Source organism: Ichthyophthirius multifiliis (genome assembly GCF_000220395.1).
Source record: "Ichthyophthirius multifiliis unplaced genomic scaffold scaff_1120509249961, whole genome shotgun sequence".
In the NCBI taxonomy this organism is placed as follows: Eukaryota; Ciliophora; class Oligohymenophorea; order Hymenostomatida; genus Ichthyophthirius; species Ichthyophthirius multifiliis.
Genome location: NW_004087116.1, coordinates 1 through 11312, shown reverse-complemented (window position 1 = coordinate 11312; position 11312 = coordinate 1). Strand labels below are relative to the sequence as shown.

General features: G+C 12.9%; 2 protein-coding genes across 2 annotated transcripts, besides 30 other annotated features; both read right to left on the bottom strand. All coding sequences in view use genetic code 6, as the record gives it.

Moving 5' to 3' along the window:
• Positions 1–507: 507 nt before the first annotated feature.
• Positions 508–572: a microsatellite.
• Positions 529–567: a microsatellite.
• A 239-nt stretch (positions 573–811) lies between the features above and the next one.
• Positions 812–858: a microsatellite.
• Positions 859–1303: 445 nt separating this feature from the next.
• Positions 1304–1354: a microsatellite.
• Positions 1355–1509: 155 nt separating this feature from the next.
• Positions 1510–1557: a microsatellite.
• Positions 1510–1558: a microsatellite.
• Positions 1559–3061: 1503 nt separating this feature from the next.
• Positions 3062–3134: a microsatellite.
• A 70-nt stretch (positions 3135–3204) lies between these two features.
• Positions 3205–3251: a microsatellite.
• A 508-nt stretch (positions 3252–3759) lies between these two features.
• Positions 3760–3803: a microsatellite.
• Positions 3792–3829: a microsatellite.
• Positions 3792–3847: a microsatellite.
• Positions 3820–3884: a microsatellite.
• Positions 3885–4012: 128 nt separating this feature from the next.
• Positions 4013–4043: a microsatellite.
• Positions 4027–4089: a microsatellite.
• Positions 4090–4267: 178 nt separating this feature from the next.
• Positions 4268–4314: a microsatellite.
• Positions 4301–4352: a microsatellite.
• A 41-nt stretch (positions 4353–4393) lies between these two features.
• Positions 4394–4439: a microsatellite.
• Positions 4399–4440: a microsatellite.
• An 851-nt stretch (positions 4441–5291) lies between these two features.
• Positions 5292–5332: a microsatellite.
• Positions 5292–5339: a microsatellite.
• Positions 5308–5339: a microsatellite.
• Positions 5340–5597: 258 nt separating this feature from the next.
• Positions 5598–5638: a microsatellite.
• Positions 5639–6349: 711 nt separating this feature from the next.
• On the bottom strand, positions 6350–6774 carry IMG5_044870 (leishmanolysin family protein, putative; the record flags this gene model as incomplete). The annotated part of the gene is made up of 2 exons (XM_004037634.1): positions 6350–6369; positions 6546–6774. The coding sequence occupies 2 exons, from the start codon at positions 6772–6774 to the stop codon at positions 6350–6352; spliced, it is 249 nt and encodes an 82-aa protein (XP_004037682.1).
• An 885-nt stretch (positions 6775–7659) lies between these two features.
• Positions 7660–7717: a microsatellite.
• A 235-nt stretch (positions 7718–7952) lies between these two features.
• Positions 7953–8016: a microsatellite.
• A 348-nt stretch (positions 8017–8364) lies between these two features.
• Positions 8365–9840, bottom strand: IMG5_044860 (leishmanolysin family protein, putative; the record flags this gene model as incomplete). Its single annotated transcript, XM_004037633.1, has 4 exons — positions 8365–8430; positions 8521–8645; positions 8814–9623; positions 9759–9840. The coding sequence occupies 4 exons, from the start codon at positions 9838–9840 to the stop codon at positions 8365–8367; spliced, it is 1083 nt and encodes a 360-aa protein (XP_004037681.1).
• A 68-nt stretch (positions 9841–9908) lies between these two features.
• Positions 9909–9968: a microsatellite.
• A 709-nt stretch (positions 9969–10677) lies between these two features.
• Positions 10678–10728: a microsatellite.
• Positions 10729–11068: 340 nt separating this feature from the next.
• Positions 11069–11118: a microsatellite.
• Positions 11074–11113: a microsatellite.
• Positions 11074–11114: a microsatellite.
• Positions 11119–11153: 35 nt separating the features above from the next.
• Positions 11154–11225: a microsatellite.
• Between the last annotated feature and the right edge of the window lie 87 nt (positions 11226–11312).

Genomic DNA, 11312 nt, shown 5'->3' with positions numbered 1-11312 from the left:
ATTGTCAAGATCGGAATTAAATCTCATCTGTTATTCAGATTTTGGAACTATTTTATAAGATCAGAAAATATTTAAATGCTGTTTTAAAGCTTTCTCACAAATATCAATTATCAATTAATTTTTAGGATTTTTAGGTAATTTTGAGAAATAGGTCATATCGTAAGTTATAATCATATTACGGGATTTTTTAGGTTTTAAATTACGAAGATCTGTATGATCATCATCAGGGGAGATTACTTTGTATGGTTATACCATTTAATCATGGACACATTAGTGTTAGAGTACATGTAAACCAAAAATACAAGTTAATTAAAACAAATATATTATTAATATTTTCATTTATTATATAATATTTAATTAATATTTATATGTATTTATTATAAATAATTTTTAAGATATTTATAGCTAAGGTTAAATGTATTTATACTTTATTAAAAATTTTTAATTTAAATATTTATCACAAATTTTATTCAAATATAAAATGAAATAGATCAATTTAAATATGATAATATATAAGTAAAAAAAAATATTTTGAAAAAAAATTATAAATTTAAAAAAAAAATATAATAAAATATATACATTTAGATTGTAAAAAATTAATAAATATTAATTTTATAAATGTATAAATATATCAATATGATAATATAATTATTTAAAAATAAAAATATTCTTTTATTAAATATTTAAAACATTAGATATATTTATATATATGTACAAACTTTATATCATAAATTTTTTTATATATATAAAAAATATAATCTAATAATAAATTATTATATATAAAATAAAATTAAAATTATATAGATTTAACAAATAAATATATAAAATATAAATAAAAATCTATAATAAAAATAAATAAGTATTAAAAAATGTACATATTAATAGTAAAAAATAATTTGAGTTATAAATATAAAAATAAAAAAATAATTTGATTAATATATTTATTTATTTAAATTAATAATAATATAATCATATTTTAATTTTTTAAAATTAAACATGTTTAAATAAATATAAATTGCATTAGTATATAATGAAAAAAATATTTATTATTATTTATAAAAAAATTTCTAAAATTATATATATATTTATTTTATAAAATTTAAATTTTTTTTTTTGTAAAATAAATATCTAATGATTAGAATTTAAAGAGAATTATATTTTATATAAAAGATATATATTAAATAATATTAAATAATTAAATAGAATAAAAAGTCTATTAATAATATAAAATTATAATTAAATATATAATTATTAAAATTATTAGATAAAATATAATAAAAAATATACGTGTTAATAAATATAGATATATATATATTATAAATATTTATATATTAATATATTTATATTTTATATACATATTTTATTACTTAATTATTATGTATATAAAATTAATTATGTTTTATTTTTAAAACTTTATTTTTCTTTATCAAAAATATTTAATACTTATATTAATTAAATAAAACTATTTTTTATAAAAATTTAAAAATATTTTATTATTTTTTTACGATAATTTTTTTGATTTTATTGTAATTTATTTAATTTTATTTTATTTTATTTTTTAAATGAATGTTGCTTTTTATTTATTTTATTTCTATTTAAAAATTCATACAATATTTTTTAAATTCATTAAATTATGTTACTTTTTCATAATATTTTATATTTTCTTTTTATTTCTTTTTTTAATTTCTTATATTTTCAAATCTTTAATATCATTTTTCCTACTTTAATATTCACTTATTATTCATTAGAATTATAGTCATATTTTAACAATCTTGTAATATTGATGTTGTAATTTTTTTGATTTCAACTTGCTAATATGTAGTAAAAGTTTAAACATGTCTAATTAATCTTAAATTTATTTATTTGTGATAACTTCCTTAGCATCTTTCTATTTAAATTGCTGTAAATATTTCAACATTTCTCTTTATAGAAGATTTAAAAATGTATAAAAATTTGTTTCATTAAATTAATTAATTTACCAATATGATAATAATCACAAAAATTAATCTTTAGTTTAAAAATTATAATATTTTATTAGAATAAATTTAACAAATTATGTATTTACAGCCTTTTCCATAGTATATTTCTTCTTCCTTACATTCTTTTTTTACATCATAATCTTTTCCCTAAATTTTATTTATTTAAGAAAATTTAAACCATCCCATATTCTACATAACTTGTATATAACTTTAATGCAATCAGAGTATATTATATAATCTAATTATAAAAATTTTAAAAAGCTATACTATATAAATATAATATATTGTAGTAAATAAACATAATATTGTATTTATTATATTTTAATTTAAGAAATCGAAATTATTTCATTGGAAATTGATAACTATTTTAGGATTTTTGTTATTTCATCATAGACACATAAGTTTTAGAGTAATTTAAATCTAAAAATTTGATTTCTAAAATAAAAAAAAAAGTTTAGTATGATTATATATATTTTTATTATTTTTACATTTATATAGGTTTTATTCAACTTTTTTTTATAAGTATTTATATATTTTTTTATTTAAAATAAATGAAATATTAATTTTTTTTTAAGAAATCTTAGTAAAAGATATTTTACTATTTTAAAATTTTTTAAATAAGAGAAAAGGAAAAAAATTAATATATAAATATAGATTCATAAATATTTTATAAAAAATATACTTTTTATTAAAAAAAATTATTATTATTTTAAATAATTAATATATATAATATATATATTTCTTTATTATTATCTTTTAAAAATATTATAATATAATATTTTTATTTAAATTTGTTAATTTTTAAATATTAGATAATATTGTATAATTAATATATATTTTTTTTAATTATATTCAAAATTCAAGTATTTTTATTATATATAATATATATATTTAAGCAATTTTAATATATATCTTTAAATTTTTTTAATTATATTATGTATATATCTATTTTTTTATATAAAAAAAATTATTTAAGCTTAATTTTCTTATATACTATCAAACAATATAATTTTACAAATTAATTTTAAAGTTTTAAAAATAAAATTTAGCTGTATAAAAAATAATATAACCATTAAATAATATATTTTAAAATAATATTTTTTTTTATTATAATAAATAATATTTTTGTATTTATTTTTACATAATAATAATTTTAATTTTTAAAAATAATTTTACTTTTTTTTTAATAAAACATCATATATATATTGATTGATATATATAAAATAAAATAAATTTGTATATAAAAAATAAATATTATATTAAATATAAATTAATAATAAAATTATTTTTTTAAAAATTTGATTAAGTATATTAAAAATTTGTAAAATAAATATTTTTATTTTAATAAAATAATATATACAAAAAAATATAAAGATAAAGAAAGATATTAAATTAAATTTTCTTTATTAAATATATTTTTAATAAAAAATAAGATATATATTTAAAAAAATATTTGTAATAATAATAATATTTGAGAAGAATCTTATAATATATATATATAAAAAAATACGAATTATATAGAGTTAAGTACAAAGTTATGCATATAAATAATAATATAAAATTAATATTAAAAAACTTTTAAAAATAAAATTAATATATTAAAATTTTCTTTTTATGAATTATATTATATATTTTTCAAAACTATAAATAATTTAAATGTATAATCTAAAATAACTATTTAAAAAGACAAATGAACATTCGATTATATAAATAATTAAATGATTAACAAAGAAATTAAAATAAAAACAAAATAAAAAAATAAAATAACAAAATATATATAATTTTAATTTATTTTATTTTATTTTATTTAATTATATATTTATTAATATATATATATTTATATATATATAATATTTCAATATTATATAAATAAATATCAATATTATATAAATAAATATCAATATTGTTATTAACAATATCTTTTTTCTTAAGAATATATTTTATATTCTTAAAATATTGTTAGCAAATAATTTTTTTTAAATAAAATTCTTTTATTGTTTATATTAAAAATTTATATTCAAAAAATAATATATATTAAAAAAAAATTAAAAAAAAATTAAAAAATTATTAATTAATAAAAAAAAAAGTTTAAAAATAAATATTTTATAAATTTTTAAATTTAATTAATAAAATTCATAAAAAAAAATTATTTATTAATTAATAATAAAATATTAATAAAAATATTAAATAAGATGATTTATTACATTAATATATTTAATTATATATTTTAGATTAAATAATATAATAATAAAATAAAAAAAAATTAAATTTTTTTTTTTAAAAAAAAAATATAATATATATTTAAATATATATATATATATATATGTATTTATATTTTTATATTTTAATATCATTTTATTGTTTTATTTTAATTTTCATTTTTCTTATCCTTTTTTTTTATTTAGACTATAATTATTAATTTTTATTAAAAATTATTTTTTTATTAAATAATTTTTTTTTTTTTTTAATATTTTAATATATATAAATTTATTATCTTTTTTTTTAGTTTTTATCAGTTTATATTATACCTTAAAATATATTTTTATTAATATTGTATATATATTCTCTACATTATTTTTTTGTTTTTATATATTAATAATTTATTATAATAAAAATTAATAAATAATGAATCTTTATTATTATATATTAATAATATATAACATTTTTTTATAATTAATTTTTTGTATTTAATAATTATAATATTTTTTTATAAAGATATTTTTTTAAAAAAATTAAAAATACAAAAATAAAAAACAAAATAATATATATTTTGCTTTTTATATATAATTTATAAAAATAATTAAATAAAAAAGAATACATAAAATAAATAATAATTTTTTATATACATAAGATAAATAAAAAAATATATTTAAAATATTTTTAATATTAAATATATTATAAAATAATTTTTATTTTGAAAAAAATAAAAAGATATTATTATTTTTAAATAAATTTTTTAATAAAAAAAAAATATCAATAAAAATATAATAATAAAATGATAATTATAATAACTTATTAAATAAAAACAAAACAAATACAAAAATAAAAAAAAATTATTTACAAATATATGAAAAAAATAATATTACAACCATTATTATAAACTTAATATAGTGAAGAAATTGAAAAAAAAAACAAAAATAATCAGTAATTTTCAAAAATAAAGCTTTCATCATAATAAAATATAAATAATTCAAAATTTATTTAATAAAAAAACCATAAAAAATCAAGTACATAATTTCAGGTGAAATATAATATAATATAAAAAAAAATATATAATTATAAAAATACGAACCAAAATAATCTAAAAAAACAAAAAATAAATATAAAAATATATATATATATATATATATATATATATATTTTTTATTTTTATGTCTATTAAAAAAAATTTGAATATTAAAAATAAAATATTTTTATTAAAATGCTTTTTAATAGTTTTATTATTTAAAAATCTATTTTATGAAAGCATAAACTTATTTAAAAAAATGTATATAGAAGTTTTAAATGCAAAATATGACATATTTTTATCGTAATGAATATATATATTATATTAATTTGTTTCAATATATAATAAATTTAATAGATTCATTTATATATAAAATTCCTGGTTTTAATAATTTTAATTATTAATTATTTATATTTAATATTAATAAGTTTATTATTAAATTATATAAATATTGTTAATTAGTTCTTAAGTTTTGTAAAAGTTATGAAAGTGTTTATTTTTAAAGATATTTATATTTATTTTTTTTATTAATAAATGCTTTTTAGTTTTATGCTATATCAAATCGCTATTTAAGGTATTTTTATAAAATTTTGTAACATTGTAACATTTTTATTTGAGTAGTTATGTAATACCATATTTTAAATAATATTTTTTATTATTAATAAAAAAATAAATTAATTGTTAACTTATATATAATATTACATTAAAATACAATATAAATTAAAAAATTTTATACTTTTATTTACTAATAAAAAATATAATAAATTCTTCTCAAAAATGAATTTTACGACTACAATCATTTAAAATTTATTTATTAGCACAATAGCACTTATTATTTATTTAATATCAATTTTCACAACAGAAATTCGGACATAATTATTTAAACCCATAAAAATAGTTTATATTTCTTTATATTTTCAGGACATATAATAGTTCCTTAACATTCCTTAACTGTCATTTTTTCTAAATTTTTGTACAAACAACTTTAGTTTTTTCAACGTAAATATTCACTTATTATCCATTAAAATTGCATTCCTATTTATAGCATTCTCCTGATACTGATGTTGTAGGTTTTGATGATTTAAACTCATTAATAGGTAGAAAAGAGTTAAAACATCTCGAATCAATCCCAAGTTTGATTTAATCACATCCTGAGCTTCTTATCTATTCAAACTACTGTTAACATCCCAGCAATTTGCATTATGGAAGATTTAAAAAGTAAAGTATAACAATTAGATTCTTTTAATTAGCAAAGTTTACATTCTGAAGATGCAAGATGATAATAATCACATTATCCATCGTCAGTTTAGGATTGCAATATTCTCTTTTAGATAAATCACATTAACCAGCGACGTGTTGACAGCCTGCTCCTTTCCCATAGAACATTTCTTCTTCTATAGATTCTTTTATTTCCGCATAGAAGTTTGTGCCTCTTACAAGATTGGCTGTAAAACCACTAAAATATGCCTAAGTAGTTGATACAGATGCATTCATGTATTCGCTTTCGATGACTGTGCTTTTCCAATGAGAATTTTTAGAAGACTTTTCTTCTAAATTTTCAAGAAGCATACCAACTAAATTAGAACAATTAAAATTTTTTCGGGCAAACTATAAAAAAGAATCAATTTCCCTTGTACAAATATTTTTTTCTAAAACCCAAAATATGAGTCATTTCATGGATAACAATTTACTTTAAATCTTTAAATTAAATTGGATCATTCAAATCTTTAGTTTCTAATTTGCTAAAATTGAAAGTAACTTAACCATGTGTAGGTCCTAGACATTCAATAAATTAACACCTATTAGCATAGGCCATATAAGATTATTATGGTTTATTTTATATTATACATATATATGTAAATCAGATTATTTTCCCTTATCTTTGTCTTTTTAAGGAATTTCGAATTTTCCACATTTTTTAAAACTGCTAGATTTATATCTCATATTTGATTAAGATTTTGGGATTATTTTTATTAATTGAGAAAAATAGTTGTTTGCTAATATTATAGCTTTCTCACGAATATCAATTAACTATTTATTTTAAGCTAATTTTTAGAATTATGACATAGAATTATTTTGATAAAAAACATTAGTAAAATTTTTTATATAAATAATTAAAAAAAGTATAATTAATAATATATATAATATTTAAAAAAAAAAAATTATTAAATAAAATTTAAAGAATTAGAATTTATAACAAAATGATTAAAAATTATTGTTTATAATATATATAAATGTTTAATAAATTTTAGTTGTAATTAAATATTTTAATTCAATAAAAATATAAATAAAAAGAATTTATATAATATAAAAACAAATTATAATAAGAAGATTTTTTTTAAAAAAAATTAATAAATATAAAATATTAAATGTTATTATTTAAAATTTTTTTTATATAAATATTAGTAAAAAAAAAATGATTTTAAAATTATTTTTATTAAGAAATTTATATAAATATATATTAGTATTTTTATATATTATTAATACTTTTTAGTATTATTAAATATTTTTAAATAATTATATGCATTTATTATAAATCGTAAAATTTAATAAACATCACTTATATTTTTATTCTAAATTTATTTTATTTCCTAAAATTTATTATTCAATTTTAATCTACAGTTTATTTTTAACAATATTTTTTTTTTATAATATTAATTAAATTACTTTATTTAAAATTATTATAATTTAAAAAATCTGAAATCTATAAATTATTTAAAATTTTATATTTTATTTATTGTAATATATTATAAAATAATAAAATATATTTTTATATAAATTATATATATTTTTTTTTATTAAATTATAAAAATACACAAAAATATTATAATTATTTAAATGTTTATTATAAAAATAAAAAAAATTATAAATATTAATTATTATCAATAAGCACAAGAAGATTTTAAAAATTTATATATTTTATTTAAATAATAAAAACTAATATATCTTTTAAAATATATAAATATCTTTATGTATATATATTATTTTTTAGAATTGTAATAATTTTTTTTTTTATTATTTATAATAATAAAAAAAAAATGAAAATTTTTAAATAAATTATAATTTAATCTTTATAATTATATTTTTTTAAAAAAATAAAATATTAAAAATTAGAACCTAAATTCTTAACAAAAAAATATTAATATAAATATTAAAAAATCATGCTTTTAATATAGGTTTTGTTAAACTACAATCGTTTCCAAAGTATCCTTTATTACAAACACACTTATTATTTAGACAATATCCGTTTGAACTACAAAAATTTGGACAAATTTTTTTAAATTTGCAAAACTACATTATATTTTTAGGACATACAATAGTTCCATCATATCCATTAACTTGCATCTTTTCTAAATTTTTTGTGCAAACAACTTTTTATTTTCCTACATGAATAGTCACTAATTATCCGTTAGAACTGCATTCATATTTATAACATAAACCTTAAGTTTTTGGATTATTCGCATAATAAGTATTTTTTATTAAAGATGAGTTAAAACATTTAGAATCAACTCCATATTAAATTCCGTACACTTGTTGTGTTTATTATGAGTGTTACATATTTTAAATATTCCAGCATTCCTTATACAAATAAATTTAAAATGTATTACAATTAGGTTCATTAAATTAACCAGCAATACAATTTGATGCTCCAATATGGTAGAAATCACATAAATCTTATTCTTTTATAGGAATGCAAAATTCATTTTTAGTACAATTACATTAACCAGTGACGTGTTGACAGCCTGCTCCTTTCCCATAGAATATATCTTCTTCCATAGATTCTTTTATTTCCTCATAGAAGCCTGTGTCTCTTAAAAGATTGGCTGTAAAACCACTAAAATATGACTATAAAGGTTATTATTATGAATTCATATATTCGCCATTGATTATTGTATTTTTCCAATGTGAATTTGCAGAACCTGGGCCTCCTAAATTTTCAAGAGGCACACCAGTTAAGGAAGGACAATTAAAATATTTTCGAGCAAACTGCAAAACTTTAGGAGTTTTGAGAAATAAAGTATCAATTTCCCTAAATTTTTTTTTTATAGTAGGTTCAACATAAGAGCTTTTATCTGATTATATCCATAAAGGTATAGAGTGTTGTGTAAAACCCAAAACATGAGTCATTTCATGGATAACTATTTCTAATATATCTTAAAATATAAATTATTAACTTAAATCTTTTTTTTCTAATTAACCCAAATTAAAAGTAATTTAACCATGAGAAGGTCCTACCTTATACACAAATTAACAATTAGCAGCATAGGCTACAAAAGATAATTAATCATTATTTAAATATTATGCATATATATGTAAATCAGAATCTTTTCCCTTGTCTCTGTCATTTTAAGGAACTGTAACTTCTCCACATTTGTCAAGATCGGAATTAAATCTCATCTGTTATTCAGATTTTGGAACTATTTTTATAAGATCAGAAAAATATTTAAATGCTGTTTTTAAAGCTTTCTCACAAATATCAATTATCAATTAATTTTTAGGATTTTTAGGTAATTTTGAGAAAAAGGACATATCGTAAGTTATAATCATATTACGGGACTTTTTAGATTGTAAATTACGGATATCTGTATAATCATCATCAGGAGAGATTACTTAGTAAGGATAGAGTTTTTACATTTAATCATGGACACATTAGTGTTAGAGTACATATAAACCAAAAATACAAGTTAATTAAAATAAACATATTATTAATATTTTCATTTATTATTAATAATATTTGATTATTATTTATATGTATTTATTATAAATAATTTTTTAGACAATTATAGTTAAAAAAAAATATATATATTTAGTTTGAAAATATTTAATTTAAATATTTATCACAAGTTTTTATAAAATAAAAAATAAAATAAATCAATAAAAATAAATTTATTTATATATGAAAATAATATATATTTATTTAATGAATTTCAAAAATAATAATATTATTATATTATTTTAGTAAAAATAATAGATAATTAAATAAATTTTTCATTATTTGTTTTGCATAAAAATAAAAATTTAAAAAAAATATAATTATATATATTTGAATTATAAAAATTAAATAGTATTTATTTTTTTTAGTGTATAAATTAATTAATAAGATAATATACTTTAATTATTTAATTTCAATAGAAATTAAATTAAATATTATTTTATTAAATATTTATAACTTTTAATATATATCTACAAATTTAATATAAGAAATTCTATAAAATTTAAAAATATTTTTATCTAATAATTAATTATTATATATAAAATATATTGTATAATTAAAATTATATAGATTTTATATAAGAGAATAATATATAAATATAAAAACTAAAACAAAGATATTTAAGTATTATTTAATATACAAATTAATTACAAATAAAAAAAAAAATTGATGTAAAAAATTAAAATAATATAAAAATAATTTTTAATTTATATTTATTAATAAAAATAAATTTAATAAATATATATTTTATATTATAGAAATATTACATTTTTATAAATATAAATTTAGCATTTATAAAAATAAAATTTTATTAAATAATATTTTATATTATTTAAATTATAATGATAAGAAGATTTAAAAAAAATATATATATTTTGATATACATATAAAAAAATAACATATTATAAAAAGAGAATTAAATTTTATATTAATTATAATTTAATTTTAAAAAAATTTTAATGTAATTAAAATGTACTTTATATAGATTATAATTATTATAAAAAAAAAAAATTCTAAAACATATATATTATAAAAATATATAAATATATATTTATATTATAAATATAAAAAAAATATTAAAAAAATAACATTAATTATTTATAAAAAACATTAAAGATTAATATAAAATTAAATAAAACATAATAATGTAAATTTAATTAAATATATAAAAAAATAATATAAATATTATAAAAATTTAAAAATTTTAATGAAATAGTAAGTTAATTAAAATATATATATATATATGTTTATATTTATATATTTATTTATATAATTTTATATTAGTTTTTATATTATATATATTATAAATTTAAATATTTATTATCTGTATATTTATTTTATGTTTATTTTGTATTATTTGGAGTAATATCTAATAATATTTTTAATTTATTTT